Source organism: Papaver somniferum, chromosome 9 (assembly GCF_003573695.1).
Source record: "Papaver somniferum cultivar HN1 chromosome 9, ASM357369v1, whole genome shotgun sequence".
Taxonomy (NCBI): Eukaryota; Viridiplantae; Streptophyta; class Magnoliopsida; order Ranunculales; family Papaveraceae; genus Papaver; species Papaver somniferum.
This window is the reverse complement of record NC_039366.1, coordinates 6,271,059-6,294,044: the sequence shown is the minus strand read 5'-3', so window position 1 is coordinate 6,294,044 and position 22,986 is coordinate 6,271,059. Positions and strand designations below refer to the sequence as shown.

At 40.4% G+C, this 22,986-nt stretch overlaps 1 protein-coding gene across 1 annotated transcript; it reads left to right on the top strand.

Annotated features, from left to right (window-relative positions):
- The first annotated feature begins 737 nt into the window (after window positions 1-737).
- On the top strand, window positions 738-3,618 carry LOC113311239 (high mobility group B protein 6-like). Its single transcript, XM_026560082.1, has 6 exons — window positions 738-860; window positions 1,166-1,270; window positions 1,367-1,449; window positions 2,539-2,613; window positions 2,723-2,778; window positions 3,494-3,618. The coding sequence occupies exons 1-6, from the start codon at window positions 738-740 to the stop codon at window positions 3,616-3,618; spliced, it is 567 nt and encodes a 188-aa protein (XP_026415867.1).
- The last annotated feature ends 19,368 nt before the right edge of the window (window positions 3,619-22,986 follow it).

Genomic DNA, 22,986 nt, shown 5'->3' with positions numbered 1-22,986 from the left:
TCTTTTCCTGCTCTCTCGGTCTCCTCCTCATGCGATCTTATCCATCTTCTTCACCTCACCACCAAAGCGAAATTGAAAAAAACCTCAAAAGAAATCAATTAAATTGTTGCTCTTAAATATAGCCCCGTTCCCCTTCAGGAAGAAATACATCTATTATTCTTGAACCATCTTCTTCTTTTCATCTTTGCGGTTAAGGAGAAAACTGAAGAGATCTGGAAAGATCATGATGGGATGTTGAAATTGAAAGAAGAGGAGTTGGAGATTAAAGGGAAAGAACAACTGAAACTTAAATTGAGTTGAAGAAATTGCAGAAGTTGAAGAAATTTAAACCTACTGTTGTATAGCTTTCTTCATCTCTGGTTTCTAAATTTAAGGTTCATAAATTTTTGATAACGGGTTCCCATATCTTGATCTTGATTTGCTGAATCAGAGTTTCTGATTAGAGTTTCTGATTAGAGGTTTTGATTTTTAAATAAAGGATTTTCGTTTATTTATCATGAATTGTTGAAATAGAAGTTTTGATTTAGGGTTTTGAGTTTTGAGTTTTGATCTTGATATTTGATTTCTTTTAGATTTAGGTTTTGGCTAATTGATAAATTCTGAATTAAGGGTTTCAATTTATTGATCTTAGATTTCTGAATCTGGGTTTAATTTTGATTTGGGGATTTTTTTTTTGTAGGTGCAGAGTCTTCCACTAGTTCAATATCTGAGAGCGAAAGAAGCAGAAGAAACCAAAGATGAAAAAACCATCATCAGCTTATGTTTTATGGTGCAAAGATCGATGGGCTGAGGTTAAAAAAGAGAACCCGGATGCCGAATTCAAAGAAGTTTCAAACATTTTAGGATCCAAATGGAAGAATGTAACTGAAGAAGAGAAAAAACTATATGAATAGAAATACCAAGATGATAGAGAAGCTTACTTGAAGATTGTTGACAAAGAGAAGCGCGAGAGCGAGGCGATGAATCTACTCGAAGAGGATCATAATCAGAAAACTGCAATGGAATTTCTTGAACAATACTTGCAGTTCAAGCAAAAAGGTGCATCAAAAGCCAAGGATGGCAAGAAAAAAAAGTAAGAAATGTGCACACTTGATTACGCATTTTGCGAGAATTTTCGATATTGATTTGAATTGGTTTTAACTCTTGTTGTTTGTAAGATTTGTAGGAAGGAGCAGGATCCATTAAAGACGAAAAGGCCATTGACAACATTCATAAGCATGAAGCTTTACTGATGCTTAAGAAGAAGGAGAAATCTGAAAAAATAATCAAGGTTTATTTGTTCATCCATTCGACGAAATTTGTGAATTGTTGTGGACTTGGAGTCTAATGCAGTCTGTAATTGCATAAGACGAAAGTGAACCAACAGAATAAAAAGAAGCTTAAGGGTGAAACGGGTGCAGTAGACCCTAACAAGCCAAAGAGGCCTGCTTCCTCATTCATTCTATTCAGGTAAAATTTAATTTGTCAAACTTGCGAGTTTCGTTTATTTAGTTAGTTTCATGTTTGTCTCCTTATCAGAACCTTGCACCTGAATTGTGCAGTTAACATCAAGGAGAATACAAGGAGGTGGGAATAATGCAAATGCTTGTGCTGCTCGCTTGGGTATGATCCACAACTATAGATCTGAGATGATTAAACTATAACATGTGGCTTATTTGAAAGATAATCATTCCTTTACTTTACTTATACCCCATCTGGTTTGAATTACTAAGTCCTTATGCTGGAATGATGCTTGTGAGTGAAAGCATACAAGTTATTTTTGATCTTGGAATATGAAGGTAGATAGTAATAAATGAGCTCACTTATAATCTTTTACCTTATAACTTAACTTAACCAGTTCATAAGCTCACTGCATAACATTTTCGAGGTATTTTGAGAATTATTTTCAATTCCTGTAACTGTCATGTAGCTCATTTGGACACAACTTGTCTTGTAGCTCATCTGGTAATGTTGCTTTCTAATACATAGGACCAGCCATTGATCCAGATCTTCCATGGTGATTACTATGGAAGTTTAGTTCTAAAACCTTGACTTACTTACAATGTACATGTTTTATTTTGATGTTTTTGTTTCATGTTAATCCTAAAAGTATCTTTAAAATGTTAATGAAAGTTTTAGCTCTTTTGTGTTGTATATTTGAGTAGTGTGCTGGTTATTTAGATTATAACACAGACTTTTGTGTAAAGGAAACAATGTATATATAGTTCTTCTTTTGTTTGACGTATTTCTCAGGTTACTCCACTGTCCATTGTTAGGGTTCTTAGAATGAAATTTATTTTCCAAGAAGATTACTCATTATAATTATTTTTCTCTGATACATAAGGTTAGTTTACTGTAATACTCCACTTATTTCAGTTTTTGTTTCTTTTACTATGTTATAGGCAGATAAGATTACTAAAACAGTTATGTGAGTGATAATTTATAATATGTCAAAGAATATGAAATGTATGGTAATACTTTTTTACATTTTTATCGAAGAGGTATTATTTGTGAATCCATAAAGCTTTTATGCATCACTAATGAAGTTTTTGTGCTTAGGGCCTGCAATGATGTACTGAGATTCGTCATGGAAAGTGGTGACAAGGGTTGCGAGGTTGTTTTCTCAACTGCAGAGTAAGATATCATGTGCTTCTTTGAGAGTAGGTTGTTCATCTGTTGATGTTAACTGGCATCACTTGAAATAGTTCCGACCTCTTATGTGTTTGCTACATATGTCTTTCAGCTTTGATTCGACACAACAAGCTTGTACACATATGATTACTAGTTTAGCTTGTGCAAGTATCTTCTTCTTCCCCTATATCTACCTTCGATTTCCCTGAAGCTTCTATTTTGTTGCAATATTCTCCTATCGTAGTTATGGTTGTGCGAGTTTGTGGCCAATACTGCATGTATTTACATACATATTTCCCCCAGCTAATATTATTAGTTTTTAAGTTACATATGTGATGTGCCCTGCAATAAATTAGCCAACTGTTATATACATGACCTATATGTCAAATTACCTCACACATGTGCTTTCAACTACTACACATTGCTAAAATGTCTGTCAAATTACCTCACACTATTGGACATGACCTATATCTAGTAACTTATTTTGTTCTACCGTGTATTATGAACTGAACGAAGTCATTGTACTGTTGTTGATTTGCTTTGATTTGCAGGAAGTCGCATGTAAACCAAGGACATAACACATGGATGCTCTGCTTGATATCATTTGTGAACTATTGGCTAATTAAGATCATTGTCATAGGAGGAGCTGAATTATGATTTTGTTTTTTTCTATCAGTTGTCTATTAGTTTAGCATGTTGTATTCAGAACTTGGCTATCTTGGACATGTAATCTATGAACTCAGTATTTCATCTTTTTTGTGTAGTTTTACACCCAATGGATAAAATGAATGAATGTTAAAATTCTTAGTTTGATTATAAATTTCAGTTAAATTTGAAGTCGCACTTGAATTTCAGTTAAATTTGAGTTGCATTTGAATTTCAGTTAAATTTGAGGTTGCATTTGGATTTCAGTTTGACTGTAGTTTGACTTATCCAGACTTACTGTTTGACTTAAATACCAGTAAGATTAATTCAGATTCAGCCATTCAGACACTTCAGCTGATCTGAATCTGTATTTTTTTATATTATAATTCAATTCTACGACCAATGTATGTGGGTCAACATATAATTATTGGAAGAAGCAGTCTCTGTTCAGAGACCCACGCAATAAGGGTCGTGCAATTAAAAAACGCTTTATAAACGACCCATTTAGAGAACCCTAGAACAAGTCGTTTAACTCGTTTATATGACGTGTCCTGACGGTCGCGGAATGTATGATTTCCACTAGTGTGTATTGCTACAAGTATCAAAATCAATGTTTTCACAAAGAAGCCCTACACTTGATTTCCTATCTTCATCGGAATCATAGGTTTCATACATTTCATCAAGTGTTACAACTAGACCTTTGTTCCCAGTGTATTTTCTATGATTTGGGCATTCGTTAGCAAAATGGCCAAAACCCTTATACTTAAAGCACTGAGGCATGTCCTCGTCAGCATCCCTGTTTTTAGGAGGTACGCGACCGTGAGGTTTGTCTGATGACTTAGGTTTGTCTCTTAAAAACCGTTTACTTCTCTTCAACAGAAGATCCCTAAACTGTCTTGTGATCAAGGAGACCGATTTTTCAAGATCTTCATCCGAAAAATCATCCTCAGAGACATGAACACTCTTACCTTTGACAAGTAATTTAGTGTTCTTTTGTGCTTTAAAGGCAACATCCTTACCGACTTTGGATGTATGCTCATGGTCAAAGATCTTAAGCTTTCCAACCAAGGTGTTTCTGGAAAGATTATCGAGGTTATTCCCCTTAACGATGGCATGCTTCTTAGACTCGTATCTAGATGGCAGCGATCTGAGAATTTTCATCACAATGTCCTTTTCAGGAATAGTCTTACCCAATGCAAAAGATGCATTAACAATTTCAGACACTTTGTGATTAAACTCATCAAATGTTTCTTCATCTGCCATACGAAGGTTCTCCCAATCGGAATTAAGGTTTTGAAGTCTAACATCCTTTTCACTGCAGTTGCCTTCAAATATGGTTTCTAAGATATCCCAAGCATCTTTAGATCTAGTGCAGTTTATCACATGATGTTGAAGATTTGGGGTAATGGCATGTATGATAGCATTCAAACCGTCGGAATTTTGCTTTCCAACAGTTATCTCAACATCGGTATATTCACCAATAGGCTTAGGAATGTTTACATCACCGACTGCCACAACGGAAGCATCATATATATTAACCACATATACCCATGATTGAAAATCACGCCATTGAAGAAAAGCTCGCATAGCAATTTTCCACCATAAGTAATTGGATCCATCGAAGACTGGTGGTACGTTAATAGAGATAGAACCTCTGTCCATAGAATTAGATCGCTACAAACACGGACTTGTTAGGTATTAAACGTGTTTGCATGCTATGATACCAATTGAAAAAGCGGGGGTCTAACACCACCCAATATTTCGCTTAGCAATCTGTATGGACTAACTCCGAAATACTTTGCTAGAGAATCAACTAGACAGTCAGACTCAATCTAGATCAAAGTATCTCAAGGAGTTAATATCTCTCTCTTGATTTGATTTTTACTCAAGCTAAAAACAACGAGGATTCTTTATCAAATACAAGGAATAACTTGGACTGTACCAAAGACCAATATCCAAGGATCAATCAATATCAATCAACAACCAAAGGTTGGATTTACAATTGATTTCAATTATATAAAATATAATGCGGAAAAGAAATAACACAGACACCAGAAATTTTGTTAACGAGGAAACCACAAATGCAGAAAAACCCTGGGACCTAGTTCAGATTGAATACACACTGTATTAATCCGCTACAGACACTAGCCTACTCCAAGCTAACTTCGGACTGGACTATAGTTAAACCCCAATCAGTCTCCCACCGATAAAAGGTACAGTTGTACTCCTACGCCTCTGATCCCAGCAGGATACTGCGCACTTGATTCGCTTAGCTGATCTCACTAACAACCAAGAGTTGATGCAACCCAAAATCGCAGACTTGATAATAAACAATTCCGTCTCACGTAGAAAAGTCTATCAAGGGATAAATCTATCTCCCACAGATAAACCCTAGGTTTTGTTCCGTCTTAAGATATGAAATCAAGGTGAACATGAACCAATTGATAATCCGGTCTTATATTCCCGAAGAACATCCTAGATTAATCAATCACCTCTCTACAATCCTTCTTGACTACACAAGTGGTTTGTCGAGGAATCACAAACAGTGAGACGAAGATGTTTGTGACTTCTTTATCTTTCCTAACGGAGAACTCTCACGATCTCAAGCCAATCAATCGATTGTACTCGTACGATAGAAGAAGCAAGATTAGATCACACAACTACGATAAAAGTAGTATCGGTCTGGCTTCACAATACCAATGAAGTCTTTAAGTCGTTAACCTGGTTTTAGAAAAGAAAACCAAAGGTTAGAGGAGAATCGATTCTAGCGAGTGCACTAGTATCACACAGACGTGTGGGGATTAGTTTTGCTCAAATCTAGATGTCTCGTTTATATATCCTTCAAATTAGGGTTTTTCCTTAGTTATAAAGCAATCCATATTCACCGTTAGATGAAAACCTGATTCAGATTCAAGCTAATATTTCTCAACCGTTAGATCGAAAACTTAGCTTGTCACACACACTTGGGTAGACGTTTACTGGGTTTACAAAAACCATGCCCAAACGTGTATGTCGTTTCAACACAGTAACCCAAAAGGTTAACCATATAAGCATTTCATATTAACCTAGTTCTTCTTCACCATAACTAGTTCAATTGACTCAAATGAACTAGTTAAAGAGTTGTTCAATTGCTATGAGATCTTATGTAACTACATAAGACACAACTGAAACAAAGATGATTCGATTCGATTGAATCGGCTCATGAACATTATACCACGGTTTGCATAAAACATTCCTTAGTAATTTAATGTTTCATGTTCATAGCACATCTTTAAATCATAACCTCTTAAGTTCACAAACAAGTTCGCGGACTTAAGTAAATCGGTTGAGTTTTCCAAACTCAGCAGAAATTCTCGGAAAGAGAACTTCCGCCAGTTCGAGGACTGGGTTCGCAGACTGAGATCGCGGACTTAGCACACAAACGAGTTTTGGAAAATCCAACAGAAATTCTCGGTCAAGAACTTCCGACAGTTCGCGGACTGAGTCTGCGGACTGGGCAAGCCAATTCCACAATCCTTTCGATTTCTCTTAATCAACAAAGTTCGAAAACTTCGGTTCAAGGCATACATGGTTATGTAATCTAAACTCTCATTTCAATCATTAAGACATTCTTAGAGGATGCCATGTAGCCGTTATTCACAAACCGATTCACGTCAGAGCAATTCTGAAAGCGATTGAAACTTTTCATGACTTTCGTCACTAGGTGAAGATAAACTTGATCAAAGCGAAACTCTTTACCAACACATGATTTTGAGAAAAATATTAGCAATGAATGCTCAGCTCGAAATGTCAAATGTGTATGATCTAGTCTATATAACATACGACTTTTTGTCTCATAAGAAGTAGGAGATAGAAGAGATATACTTTTGAGTGATAGATAAGTTCAAGTCTTTACATACCTTTTTTTTGATGAAGTTCCACGGTTCCTTGTATAGATCTTCGTCGTTGTATGATGAATCGCCATGAAGTCCTTGAGCTCAACTACACTTATCTATCCTAGTCCGAGACTTAGCTATGTAGGCTAGAAATCAAGACTCATAGTTTTGATCACTAACATTGCCAAACATGCTTGAGATAGCAACGCATGAGAGGTCGACCGATCTATGCTCTAACACTTTGAGATTCCTTAGTATCCTCTTGACCGCTTGCCAATGCTCAAAACCAGGATTCGACTGGTGCCGACTAACTAATCCAATATCATAGCATATGTCAGGCCGAGTACACATCATAACATACATAAGGCTCCCAATTGCGTTGGAATAGGGTACCTGTGACATCGTGTCTTTATCTTCAGGGGTATTACGGCACATCTCAAGGCTTAAGTTCTGACCTTTAGCAACTGTTTTGTCTATGGGCTTTCAATCTTTCATGTGAAATCGCTCAAGAACACTTTTAATGTATGTATCTTGTGACATACCCAAAAGTCTCTTTGAACTACCTCTAAGGATCTTAATCCCGAGCACATAGCTTGTTTCTTCCATGTACTTCATCTCAAAAGTTGAGGACAACCACTCTTTTGTGGCGACAACAATTTCTATGTTCCTTCCATCTATAAGGATATCATCAACATATAAGGACAGGATAAGGAAACCTTTATCGGACCGTTTAACGTACACACAATGGTCTTCCTCTATCATCGTAAACCCATTGGAAACAATGGATCGATCAAATTTTAAATATCATTGTCTAGATGATTGTTTTAGGCCATAAATAGATTTTTGGAGCTTGCAAACTTTGCGCTCTTGACCTTTAATTACGAAGCCCTCTGGTTGCTCCATGTAAATTTCCTCATCTAGTTATCCATTGAGAAATGCAGTTTTAACATCCATTTGATGAAGTTCCAAATCCATATGTGCGACAATAACTAGCATAAGGCATATCGAGGCAATTCTAACCACATGAGAGAAAGTTTCCTCGTAGTCAACACCCTCTTGTTGGGTATATCCTTTCGCCACAAGACGAGCCCTATATCTTTCATCTAAACCATCCGCATTGCGTTTAATTTTGAAAACCCATTTGTTTCCAATAGCCTTGCGCCCTTCTGGTAGGTCAACGTATTGCCACACACCATTTATCCTCATTGATTTTATCTCTTCTTTCTGTGCAATAATCCATTTTTCCCTTTTAGGAGATGACATAGCCTCTTTGAAATTCTTAGGCTCTACGTCATCATGTTAACAAACCATGAAACTTTCCCCCTCAATCTTAAAACGACGACGAGGGACTTTTCCACGTTCACTTCTCCCATATTGGGGATCCTGATTTGATGGATCCAATCCATTATCAGGTGGAACACTCCCACTTTCCCTAGGAGAACGAGGAATTTCTTCATTATCCTCAACTAGACAAATTGGTGTGTCTTCCATTGACTCTTCCAACTAAAAGAGGCTAATATCTTCCCCTACCTCGTTCCTTTTAGGAAAATCCTGCTGTAAGAAATCTGCATCACGTGACTCAATCTCAGTTACACTTCCATCAGGCTACTCACCAATGAACACATGTCCTTTTGAGTGATCAGAATATCTGATAAAGATACACTTTTTCGCTCGAGGGCCCAGCTTCCCATACCGATGAGAATTGTTGTGTACATAAGCAGCTGAACCCCATGGTCGCTAATTACCCAATTCGGGTTTTCTGCCGGTCCATAATTCATATGGGGTGGAAGGCACTGACTTTGAAGGCACACGATTAAGGACATAGGAAGCAGTCAGTAACGCATCTCCCCAAAAAGAAATAGGAAGATGAGATTGCGCCATCATTGACCTAACCATGTCTAACAAAGTACGATTCCTTCTCTCTGCTACACCATTTTTTTGCGGAGTACCAGGAATAGTCAATTGTCTCAGGATCACTTTTTCCTCACAATACCCTTTGAATAGGTCAGATAGATACTCATGGACACGGTCAGTTCTGAGAGCCTTAATGCTCTTATTTAGTGATTTTCCACTTCGCATACATAACGTCTAAAGAAGTCCAATGCTTCTGACTTGTGGGATACTAAGTAAATATGACCATATCGGGTAAAGTCATCTATGAAAGTGATGAAATAAGAGGCTCCATGTCTTGCCTTAACGTTCATTGGGCCACATATATGAGAATGGATTAATTGCAAAGGCTCAGAGGCCCTTTTGGCTATCCCAAACGGTTTTCTAATGACTTTACCTGCAAGACAATGTTACAGGTAGGCAAGGATACTTTAGCGATGGGGCCTAAAATACCTTGTCTAGCTAACCTAGTCATCCTTTCTTTCCCTATATGACCTAATCTAGCATTCCAAATCACAGAATCATTAATGGCATATGAGGAAGACACAACTAATGAAATATATTTATTAGCATCATAAGAACTAGAATTGTCAATATCCAAAACCATAAAACCATCTGACATAAAACCAAAACATAAAACTCAGTTGCCAAGCAAATCTTAACAAAATTACCCCCAAAAAGAAAACTGAAGCATAGACGCAACACACTATTAACTGAAACTAAATTTCGTCGAATATCTGGAGCATAAAGTACATCATGGAGGATTAATACGCCCTTGTCGCAGTTTTAGCATATAAGTACCAATGCCAAGTACTTCTATGCTAGTTGTGTTCCCCATATAAACTCTGATGCTCCTAGCAGGAACTAGACGATAATCTAGGAACCCATCTTGGTCCCTCGCTACATGGTCGGTTTCTCCCGAATCTACAACCCACAAATGAGGAGAATGAGAAACTAATGCTTGACTAAAAAAAAACATTCATAGCGAGGAATAGGTTTAGAAATTACGTTCTTTGGATCAGTGGATTCACAAGAAAAGTGTCATTTCTTATCACAGTTAAAGCATTTCATCTCTGCTTTGTCTTTCTTACCAGCACGCTTGCCTCTTTTACGCTTAGGAGCGTTGGTAGGGGATGGCCCAGATCCATCACGAGAATTCTTAGCAGAAGAACCCTTACCCCTCTTGCGCTTAGACCCATTGGTCTTATGCGAAACAGATTCAACATCGAAAACAGAACTGTCAGTCTTAGCAGCTTCCAAGCGCTCGACTTCTAGTTCCATACGACGAGAAATATCCTCAAAAGTGAGAACATTGTCATTATGTGTCATTTTTTTCTTCATATGATCCCAAGAGTTAGGTAACGAACGAATAACATCTTGTACCTGCTGTTCATCTGTCAAGTGATGACCTGCAGCCTCAAGTTCGCGTATCATTGACGACATTGTCCTCAAATGTTGCTTCATTATAACATTCGACTTCTTTTGACAAGTGTCAAACTTCATAGTCAAAGCGCGCAACTTAGCCACAGAGGTAACTCCAAATATCTGCCTGACTGCCTCTAGCATGTCATGAGAAAACTGGTGGTTCTCAAACTCTCCCATGAGATCATTGTGCATTGAGCTCGGGATCATATGACGAGCACTGCAATCGTTCTTAATCCATTCCTGGTAAGCCTCGAGGTTGCGACGGTGTTGAGCCGTCGTACCCTCCTCAGGCCGAGGCATCACATGCTCAGTTATTTCCTGCATCCCATCATCATGCAAGAGAAAAACGATCTTTCGGCGCCAGATGTTATAGTTGTCTCCATCAAGTTTTTCTACCTTCTTCAAATCAGCAATGATGTTCTTGGAAGCCATTTAGTCTTACATAGCAAGCGAAAAATACAAAAGATATTAAACTTATGGGACTATACACATATTCAAAAAAAATAACTTTGCAACATTAATCTAAATAAATAGGAAAACAACATTACAAGTCGCAAGATCGAAAAATCGTCAAACTCCTAATCATCTGTCGCGCCACAAGTAATATTTTCTACATCTATTTAATATATGCGCAAGTTAATGGTTTTTGGGAATTAAAGAAACTCAACCAAAGAACCTCCCACTCAATTTTTTTAACATGTTATTCAATCAAGATCTTAATTCAATCAAACATGTTATCAAACTAAGATGATTATCTAATCAATCATCATGTTATCTAGACAACCAGTTCAGTAAGATATGAATTCAACCCAGCACCAAACATGTTGTAAATTAAAGAAATTAGACAATCACAACATAAAACTATTCACATGTTATCATGGATAAAGCGAATAACCATATATTTCAAAGAAACTCTATCATGTGATTCTAATTAGGTTCTGAAAATAATTTTATTGAATTCGGAGCGTTGAAAAACCTTATCGTACCAAAATTAGAGTTGATCCGACAACCACAAATAGAGAAAAAATAAGAACAAATAACCAGATCCGGACCGCGGGATGAACTGTCGGACTGAGCCGAACCTGAACCGCCGGACTGAACCGGATTGGAAAGGATGGTTTGAGACGAACCTGAACCTTTAGTCTGAACCGTACCTGAACCGCTGGTCTGAACCGAACCTGAACCTCCGGTCTGAACCATACCTGTAGCTGCAAATTTTCTGACTACTACACCCAAGTAAGATTAAAGGCTAAAAACTACTTAAACATACAAGATTCAACATGAACAAGATGTAAATAGCATAAAATGTAAAGATTGACACAAGTATGTAACGTGGTTCGGCCATGAAGACCTACGTCCACGGAGAGGAAGTTGTTTTCTTATTGATTATAAGGTCTTATCCTTGAAAGTGTTACAGATCTCTTCTAGATTTCTCACTTTCTTTCTATCTAAGTCTCTCTCAGGAATTATCTGTAGAAAGACCATCTAAGATTTCATAAGTTGTCCATCTCCTGCTACATGGACTGGTATTTATAGACAGAATAAACTCGTGTTCGCTTGATCGTATGATTTGGGTGAGCTGTCTTCCATCGTCTTGGCTTCCTCGGACTCGTTCTATACCGTCCTTTGCGATGTCATACTTGGTCCTCCCTCCGAGTTGTCTCGCTCTCCCTTGGATCCTGCCGCCCTTCTGTGGAGGACCTCGTGCACCATCACCTCTGGGTCGTAGTATATATCGTCCGAGTCTTCCGTCCCGATGCCCAACTACCCAAGTCTTGTTCTTATCCTTCATTAAATGCGGTCTTGCTTTTCAGACTTGACCGTCTGAGAAGATTAGACCTTTATACACATGCGTCATTCATGTGGCGTTTGTGCAGTTGCCTCGACTGAGATAAATTCTTCTCTCAACGAATGATTCGGCGCTCCAACCTCATCATCTCATCATATATTCATACCTTGGGATATTGACACGTGGTCGTCGGGTATTTTACCCATTTTGCTCCTTTTCTTTGCAACTTTCCGACGGCATGATGGGAAGAAAACTGTGTAACCGTTCCACCTTTTTCGACACGTGTATATCTGTCAGCTCGTTTTAAGATATTTATTGGTTCTCTCAGATTTTATAGGAACGGAATGTCTTTCCTTTTGTACTTTTCCTCCGGAATTCTTATTGTTTAGCTTGCTGCGCCTTTGGCCTTCTTGAGTTTGGGAGTTCTAGTTAGTTTTCCAAAGATTTCCTTTTCTATTTAAGAAGGGTCCTTTTGTGATGAGGGTATGGTCTCCTTTTTCCTTCGTTCTTTTCTCAGATGTATGCTAAATTTTTTCCTCCTCGTCCTCCATGGGAACAAGGTAGTTATTCATATATTTTTTGTCATGATGGTATGTCCTCTCATTCATGTATTGCTTCGGTTTTTCTTGATCCTGTTCTATATCATCACTAATGTCTTCTCGGAGAGACCTATCTTTTCGCATGACATATTTAGTCTCGTCTGCTCGTCAAGTGTCTGCACCTCCTGTTATGGGATCTCGTATTTATCACCGATTTTCTTTTTACGGGCAAGCTTCGAAACACTTCGTGTGTTGTGTTTATTCTTACGATTGGCCTTGGGAACACTGTATGATGTGTGGAGGTGCTAGGGTATCAAATACTATTTATGTTTTCAAACGTATATGTATATATACCTTGCCTCTGTTTTATGCCGTAGCACCAGAGGCTTGTCATATGTTTAAAGCGGTGGGAAATCGATTGGCGGCTTGCTCCAGTCCAGGGTATATGTGAAGAGTGGGTTGGTTGTGCTCCTTATCGTGGATGCCTCCTTGGACGAGGAACTAGTAGGTGAGGAACCCATTGCTCCGGCGCGAGCGCGATGCTCTTGTCCGAAGGCATCGTGTAATTTGTAGCTCTATACTGTTCAGAGTATGTTTATTTGATTGCTTTGTGTGAGTTGTATGGCTTGGAGGAGTGGTCATATGTAATGTTGGTCAAATCATGGATGTCAAAGCCAAGGAGTGATCAGTTCCTGTAATTGGATAAGGCACCACTTATAGTATTGGAATTTTATACATAGGATCTTTTCCTTCGCGTTCTCTTTTTTTTTTTTTTTTGGTTCCCTGTTTGGGACTAGATTTCCCCCATATGGCTTGGAAGGTGATACCTCGGTCGAGTGATACTTGCCCCGGCCAGGGATTCTCTGTATAAAGACCATCTAAGATTACATAAGTTGTCCATCTCCTGGTACATGGACTGGTATTTATAGAAAGAATAAACTCGTGGTCGCTTGATCGTCCGAGATGGGTGAGCTGTCTTCCATCGTCCTGGATCTCTCTCGGACTCGTTCTACACCGTCCCTCGTGATGGCATTCTTGGTTCTCCCTCCAAGTTGTCTCGCTCTCCCTTGGGTTGTGCTGCCCTTCTGGGGAGAACCTCGTGTTCCATCGCCTCTGGGTCGTAGTATAGATCGTCCGAGTCTTCTGTCACGATGCCCAACTACCAAAGTCTTGTTATTATCCTTCATTAAATGCGGTCTTTCTTTTTAGACTTGACCGTCTGAGCAGATTAGACCTTTATACACACGCGTCATTCATGTGGCGCTTGTGCAGTTGCCTCGACTGAGACAAATCCTTCTCTCAACGAATGATTCGGTGCTCCAACCTCCTCATCTTACCGTGTATGCATCCCTTGGTATGTTGACACGTTGCCGTCGGGTATTTTACCCACACATTTTGCTCATTTTCTTTGCAACTTGCCGAAGGCATAATGGGAAAAAAACTGTGTAACTGCCCCACCTTTTTCGGCACGTGTGTACCTGTCAGCTCGTTTTAAAATATCCATTGGTTCTCTCAGATATTCTGGGAATAGGATGTCTTTTCTTTTGTACTTTTCCTCCGGAATTCTTATCGTCTAGCTTTCCGCGCCTTTGACCTTCTTGGGTTTGGGAGATCTAGCTAGTTTTCCAAAGATTTCCTCTTCTATTTAAGAAGGGTCCTTTTGTGATGAGGGTATGGTCTCATTTTTTCTTCATTCTTTTCTCAGATGTATGCTAAATATTTTCCTCCTCGTCCTCCAGGGGATCAAGGTAGTTATTCATGTATTTTTTACCATGATGGTATGTCCTCTCATTCATGTATTGCTTCGTTTTTTCTTGATCATGTTCTCGATCATCACTAATTTCTTCTCGGAGAGACCTATCTTTTCGCATGACATCTTTAGTCTCGTCTGTTCGTCAAGTGTATGCACCTCCTGTTATGGGATCTCATATTTATCACTGATTTTCCTTTTACGGGCAAGCTTCAAAACACTTCGTGTGTTGTGTTTCTTCTTACGATTGGCCTTGGGAACACTGTATGTTGTGTGGAGGTGCTAGGGTATAAAATACTATTTCTGTTTTCAAACGTATATATATATATACCTTGCCCCTGTTTTATGCCGTAGCACCGGGGGATTGTCATATGTTTAAAGCGGTGGGAAAGCGATTGGCGACTTGCTTCAGTCCAGGGTATGTGTGAAGATAAGGGTTGGTTGTGATCCTACTCGTGGATGCCTCCTTGGATGAGGAACTAGTAGGTGAGGAACCCGTTGCTCCAAGAAAGGCGCGAGCGCGATGCTCTTGTCCGAAGGCATCGTGTAACTTGTAGCTATGTACTGGTCAGAGTTTGTTTATTTGATTGCTTTGTGCGAGTTGTGTGGCTAGGGGGAGTGGCCATATGTAATGTTGGTCCGATCATGGATGTCAAAGCCAAGGAGTGATCAATTCATGTATTTGGATAAGGCACCACTTATAGTATTCGAATTTTATACATAGGATCTTTTCGTTTGCGCTTTCACTTTTTTTTTGTTCCCTGTTTGGGGACTATATTTCCCTCATATGGCTTGGAGGGTGATACCTCGGTCGAGTGATACTTTCCCCGGCCAAGGGAAGGTGTCTCGATTCTGGATATCTCCTACTGTGGAGGACATCACCCGATTCTGTGATCGTGATGGCATTACCTTAGGTTTGTGTCCATGTCGGCTAGCTTAGGTAAAGTACCTGCATCATTCTGTGCAGAATGGAAGGTGTGGCTAGTACTGTGCCATAGTGGTGTATGGGATTTTGTGGTATGCAAGTATGGGATGAAGTAATTAACAACGAAAAACAAAGAGGGAAAACAAAACAAAAAAGAATAAAAGTAAATCAAACAAACAAAGCAAAAAAGCAAAATTAACACAAAAGGAGCAGTTTTATATTTGTAAAAAGAGAGCTTGGTAAGCTCTGAGTACATTCTAGGAAGGTACTATGACCTGTGTACAAGTAGGTATCGTGCCCCATTTTAGGACCGTTGGACGGTCTTCCTAAGCATTGTAAGATTTTAGGTATTTGATGTTCCATGGGCGTTCAAGTTCTTCGCCATTGGATTTGAGAAATCTTTATGCTTCATCCCCTGCCTTAGCTAGGATTGTTAGTGGGCCTTCCCATAAGGGTTCAAATTTGCCTGACTCGCGTTGGTAGGGTGGAATCTCGCACCAGACTTTATCGCCTAGGCTAAATTGTCTCTGGTGAACACGTTTTTTGTATTCCCGAGCCAACTTTCTGTGATAGTTTTCTATTGTTTAGAGGGAAATTTCTATGTTTTCTTCCAAATCGTCCAGTTTGGAGAGTATCATGTCCGAGGTCAGGTTTCTCCCACATGCGTCGGTCTTCGTTGTGGGGATCATGACTTATGTTGGTATGATTACCTCTGTGCCATATGTGAGGGTGAAGTGAGACATTCCTGTGGCTTCTCTTTTAGTGGTTCGATAGGCCCATAGGACGTTGTGTAATTGTTCACACCAACTAGCTCCATATCCGTCAAGTTTCTTCTTGAGGATGTCGGCGATGGTTTTGTTTATGGCCTCTGCCTGGCCATTGCTCTCAGGATAGATTGGAGTAAATTTGTTTTTCTGATCTTGAAGCAATTGAAGAGAAGGTCGATGTTTTTCCCTCGGAGTTGCGCCCCATTATCAGATACAATGGCGGCTGGGATACCGAAGCGGTATATAATATGCTCGAAGATAAATTTGAAGACATCATGGTCTCTTATGTGTCTTAAAGCCGAGGCCTCCACCCATTTAGTGAAGTAGTCTTTGGCCACGATTAAATACTTCCTTTGTCCAGTACCGGCTATTAGGGATCCGACAATATCCACCCTCCATTTGGCGAATGGCCAAGGACTTAGGATGGACTTTAAGTCCATTGAAGCTGCATGTCTTATTTTGCCAAATTTTTGGCACTCTATGCAAGATTTTTCCATTTGCTTCGAGTCCTCGTTTATGCGAGGCCAAAAATACCCCTATAGTCTCGCTTTGTGAGCGAGGGATCGTCCTCCACTATGGTTTCCTGCGTAACCATAGTGTATTCCTTTTAGTATGGTTTGTCCTTCCACAAATGAGAGACATCTGAGGAGAGGCCCAAGGTAGGATTGTTTGTATAACACGCTATCCCGGAGTTGGTAGTTCCCAGACCTTGATTTTATATTGTGTGCGATTAATTGATCGCTGGGGAAGTACCCGTTAGCTAGATACTTGATTATTGGTGTCCTCCAGTCATCCTCTGGCAGACTTTCCTCCTGGGCTACTGAGTCGACGGCGAGGATGTCCATGTTTCCTTCCAAGGGGATGGAGTGGAGTAGGACCCTTTCAATTCTGACATTGGTAGCTTCAAGGTTAACTGTCATAGAAGCTATGAATGCTAAGGCATCAACATATCTGTTGTTGATTCAATTTAAGTGGCGAAACGTGATGTTTGGTATCTTCTCGATATAGTGCTTAGAGAGTTGAAGGTATCGCTGTAAACATGGATCCGAGGCTTGGTACGTTCTGTCTATCTGCCGGATAATGAGTTGTGAATCGCTTGTGAGACGCACATTATGGATGCCCAGCGCGATGATTACTCGGAGGGCATGTATTACTGCCTCGTATTCGATTATATTGTTAGTAGCAGAGAATTCGATCCTTAAGTTATAGACGATCCTTCGACCGGTTGGGGTTGTGAAAACCATTCTGATTCCTGATCCTTCCGAGTTATACGACCCATCGACGAAGACTTCTCATCGGTTGGGGTCCTCGGAGCAAAATAGTTCGGGAGGATCCCCTGTCTCGTCTTCCATCCCCGGGATTTCCTCAATCTCATCAGTGTCGTCCATCGGGAAATCCGCTAAGAAATATGCGACCACCTGGGTCTTAATTGCCGTATAAGCTTGGTATTTGACACCGAACTGTTTGATTTGGGCCCCCCACTTGGAGATTCTACCTGCTCTGTCGGCATGGTCTAGCACGGACTCTATGGGGGATTTAGTAATGACTATTATAGTGTGCGTATGAAAATAAGTGCGCAACTTCTGTGTTGCGTAAACCAGAGATAACACTATCTTCTCGATCTTTGAATAGTTTTTCTCAGTCGACGTTTGAGTTTTGCTGATGAAATAAATTGGTTGCTCCGCATCTACATCTATGCGAGTGAGTACTGCACTAATCGAAGTATTCATTGCCGATAGGTAGACGTAGAGGTTTTCTCCTGGGCTGGTCTTTTGGAGAATTGGCAAGGTTACCATATGTTCCTTGATTTTTTGAAAGGCTTCCTCACAAGAATTAGTCCAAGAAAACGTTCCACCCTTCTTTATGGTGTTAAAGAAGTCTATGCATTTATCAGAGGATCGGGCGATGAATCTACCCAAGGCCGCCAGCCGGCCATTCAGTCTCTATACATACTTGACCATGGCTGGGGAAGGCATTTCTAATATGGCCCGTACCTTCTCGGGGTCAACCACAATTCCTCGTTTGGTGACCAAGTAGCCCAAGAACTTGCCTGAGGTTACTCCGAAGGTACATTTTTCAGGATTGATCTTCATGTTAAATTTTCTCATTTGTGCGAAGATTTCCTTGAGATCATGTGCATGATCTTGTGGGAGTTTGCTCTTAACAAGCATATCGTCTACGTATACCTCTAGGGTTTTGTGTATCCAACCGTCAAAATTTTTTTCCACCATTCTTTGGTAGGTGGCCCCTGCATTTTTTAACCCAAATGGCATTTTGGTGTAGCAGTATAGGCCACGAGCGGTGAAGAAAGCGTTATGTTCTTGATCTTCCTCGGCGAGGGGAATCTGGTTATAACCAGAGTATCCGTCCATCAAAGACAGCAATCCGTATCCTGAGATTGCTTTTACAAGTTGGTCTATGTTAGGTAGTGGGAACCTGTCCTTAGGACAAGCTTTGTTAAGGTCGCTAAAGTCGATACAGATCCTTACTCCCCCGTTTTTCTTAGACACGATCACCATGTTAGATATCCAGGTTGGATATTGGACTTCTCGTATCACCCCTGAAGCTTCCATTTTCTTTAGCTCTTTCTGGATGGCTTCATGGTATTCTGGTGCCACTTTTCACATATTTTTTTTTCCGCATGGGCTTGTGCTTTGGGTCAATTTTTAGGTGATGACAGCACACTTCGGGGTCTATTCCTGGCATATCTTCCATTCGCCATGCGAAGACATCGGAATATTCCCTTAGGAGCTGTGTTAGCTTATCTTCTTTTTCCTTGCTGAGGAGTGTCCCTATTTTCAACATACCCGGGTTTTCGGGTGTTCTGATGTTGACCTCCTTGGCTGGCACCGAGGCCGAGAAATTTGATTTTAATTCCCCTATGTCGGAGAGGTTTTGTACTGGTCCCATGGGTGAGTCCGATGGGGGGTTATTGTCCATTGCGAGTTCGTCGCCTGATCGTCTTGCCTCATTCGTTCTAGCTATGTAAGCATCGATTTCGACTTGATTTTTGGCATTCTTTGCACGTTTCTTTTTTGCTCTGGCAGAGTCTATTTTGCTCTCTCCGTATTGAACTTCTGTCTCATAGTAGTATTTTGCTTTGGCAAGATCTCCAGTGATTTCTGCCACTTCATCAGGCGTAGGAAATATTAGCCTTTGATGGTAAGTCGAGGCCACTCCTTTGATTCCGTGGACCCAGGATCGTCCCATAATGGCTGTGTAAGGTGATAGTACATCTATCACGCAGAAGGTGGTTAGGGTGAGGATCTTTCCCACCCGAATTTCTAACGTTACCTCACCCTTTGGGTGGGTTGATGACCCGTTGAAGACAAATATGTTGTAAGTGGAGGGTACAAGACATTCGTCTTTGAGACCCATTTGTTTAAATGTCTCATAGAATAAGATCTCCACAAAATTGCTGCCATCGATCAAGATTCTAGGTATTGCCCATGGCAGTTCCTGGTTTTTTGTCTCCTCGCCCTCGTGCTCGGGGAGTGCGATGGCCATCGTGACCACTAGTGGGTCATTATGGCTTTGTCCTCCTTCTGGTGCCTCCGAAGATGAAAAGCTGATGGGAAGTTTCATCCATTCTTCGATTGGGGGTTCTCTGGTTACACTGAAAACTTCATCGCCTTTGAAGTTTCATTTTTGAATTCTTCCAGTAATGTTTCCTTCTCGTACGGGGGTGGTTATCGCCGAGTGTGAGATGGTATTGCAGCCAAAGTACTGTGCCTCGTGGAGGATCTCCACACGATGTATGGGGTCCCCGGTGGTGGGTGGGGATGTTGGTTGTGCAATGTATTCTTGGAGCTTTCCCTCATTAATCAAGTCTTGTAGCACCTTCTTTAAGTACCTACACGAGTCTATCGAGTGGATGTGAAATTGGTGGAATTCACAAAAGTTAGTCATGTTTTTAGTTCGTTCTGGTTGCTGACCTCTATTCCATGGGTAAGTGATTTTATGTTGTCCGTCGGTCTTATTGAGGATCTCGGATATGGGGGTATTCAGTTTTGTATAGACTGGGTCAATGATGCTCTTCTTCTTTTGGGCCTGGTCTCTTCCTTTCCATCCTCCAGTCCGATGTTTGTCGAACTTGGTTGAACCATTGTTGGATCGCCCTGCTCCTTGGGCTGGCACTGGAGGGTTATGTGGCTCTACCACATTGCTCCTCTACTAGTTCCTTTTTCCATCCCATCATAAGTTCCATCCTGGAGTTCCTCCAAGGCTATGTAGTCCTCTTAGATTTCTCTTAATTTTCCCAATATTTTTGGCATGGCCTCATACATGCGGACAAAAAGAGGGTCTGTCTTTCTAAGACTATTCTTGAAACCTAAGATCGCATAGTCTTCAGGGACCCTTCCGATCTCAGTACATAGTTTTCTCCATCGTGTCACCAGGGTACGAAGCCACTCGTTCGGTCCTCTAGATATTTGAAACAACGCATCAACTTCTGGTCGGATTCGACTGTTATGAATATATGTTTCTAAAAACAGCTCGGATAGGTGAGCAAATGATTTGACTGATCCTTTGGGTATATTGTTATACCATAATATGGCTTCATCTCTTAGACTAGCCGGGAAAAATTTACACAACACCACATCGTAGTGGTCCCATTGGATAAGTGTCATACGATAAGTCCTAAGGTGCTCAATTGCATCTCCTTTTCCTATGAACGGGGGTGTGAACACCGGTAGGGAGCATTTCTTTGGGAATGGTAATCTTAGTAGATTTTCGGATAAGGGAGATTGTCTTGCTTCTTGCGTGACTACTTCCAATTTCTTATTCTCCTGCTTCTCTGTAGCTTCTCTATACATTGCTTCGAGTCGGTTGACTCGGGATTGGAGTTCATCCTCATTTCGCCTGGTTTCGTCCTTCTTTCTTCTTCCCAGAGTTCTCTCGGGCGAGAAAGATGGTTCATGGGGGGCGATGCGTTGATCGCCCTGAGTCATCGTCCAATTGTTCAACGTATGACAAAATCTTAGAGAGAGTTGACCTCGAGCTCTCCCCTCGTTCTGGGTTTGTGGCCGCGAGATTCTCGGTCTCGCAGTCAATACTTACTTCGCCGATTAGGTTCTTGTTTCTTCTATGTTTGGGATCAACATCTGATGACCCCTCGGATAGGCTACCCTCGTGGTCGGGCACACCTCTACTTCCCTTAGGAAATCGATCCGCTGTTTCCTCGTTTGAGGTGTCAGGGATATTAATTTGTTCGTCGTCTTGCAGATGCTCGAAAGGGTTTTCTTCCTATGGGATTTCTTCAATGGTGGTGAGTGGCACCTTCTTTGTTACTTTGTGTATTAGCCTGCGGTTTCTCCGTTTCAGCTTTCTATTTCGCCCTTCTAATTTCATCATTCTCTTATCCTGGGCCTCTTGGGTTTTCAGGATGGCTGCGATGGTAGCATTAGCATCGGCGAGGTCTGAAGGGATGTCCTTCTTGGCCTCATTGTTTGCTGCTTGTCTCGGCAAGCGGCTCAACCCTCCTGGCTGAGTAATGTGAATACCACCACGCTTCTCGAAGGGGTTTCCCTCGCCTTCAGAGCTAGAATTATCAGTTAATCCTTCCCGATATTGGTCATCGGGTTGTCCCTTGCCTGGGATCAGAGCCTCGCCTGGCTGCATATCGTCGAGTCCTTCTGTTTGGGCTCCACCATTTTCTCCCTGGCTTGCACGAGTAGATCGTCGCGTCACCATTACCTTCCCTGCAACATATGCAATAATACTTAATTTGTCTTTTCTTTCAGAAAAGTGGGACCCTAAATTTGCAGGTCACATGCAATTACAAAGTCATAGTTCAGACTGGATAGTTTAATACAGGAAGACTTTGCAGTAGATTTTGCAGACATGCGAAAATGTCAAAATACCCTTCTTTGCATGAGGTGTTGATGATGGAGAAAAGGTGTTTTTCCAGTCCTCTTTTTTCGAGGAAATATCTCCTTCAACACGCCATACCCCTATAGGGAAAGAATCTAATTATGACGATCGAGTACATTTTCCCATTCTAGGAAATATATCTCATCACCTTTTAACTTATGATTTCAAACAAACTTTGAGTTTGATGACTGATTATATACTCATTAATTCCTACCCTTGACTTAAATTTAAATTTTTAAGAAGGAGATTCCAAGATTATGGTGAGTTTGATGATGATCATCATGAAAAGTTCGTCTTTTTCAACTCTCATAAGGTGATTGCTTCCTTATGTAGCCTATTGACTAGCATCTCTTCCCAGCTCTTTCATGGAGGAGATCGTTTGAGCACCAAAGCGTTTAAAACTTCATGTTTACTCCGATATACAACTCTCCTTAGCTACTTGAGGAAGACTTTAAAAATCTTTAAAATATCAAAAAATATTTAAAGAAAATTAGTGAAAAAACGTAGATCTGTTGATCTTGAGGTTCTCTTAGATTTCTCAGATCGTGAAGATCATTTTTGAGTCCGAGCTCTACTCATTCATCTCAACAGAAATCTACTTTGTAGTGTGAAAACACTTCTCTTACAGAGATTATGAAAACAATATAGAGCTGTTGTTAGGGAAGTAGATTAGATCTTCATACCTCCCTGTTTCTAGCGCCAAAATGTAGTTGCATATTTTCTGACTACTACACCCAAGTAAGAGTAAAGGATAAAAACTACTTAAACATACAAGATTCAACATGAACAAGATGTAAATAGCATAAAATGTAAAGATTGACACAAGTATGTAACGTGGTTCGTCCATGAAGACCTACGTCCACGGAGAAGGAGATGTTTTCTTATTGATTATAACGTGAT

Excerpts from the sequence above, each read along its gene's own strand:
- LOC113311239 (XM_026560082.1), top strand. The coding sequence starts at position 738 with ATGAAAAAACCATCATCAGCTTATGTTTTATGGTGCAAAGATCGATGG. Across the intron at positions 861-1,165 it reads TAGGATCCAAATGGAAGAAT|GAAGGAGCAGGATCCATTAA; the intron begins GTAACTGAAGAA and ends TAAGATTTGTAG. Across the intron at positions 2,614-2,722 it reads GTTGTTTTCTCAACTGCAGA|CTTTGATTCGACACAACAAG; the intron begins GTAAGATATCAT and ends TATGTCTTTCAG.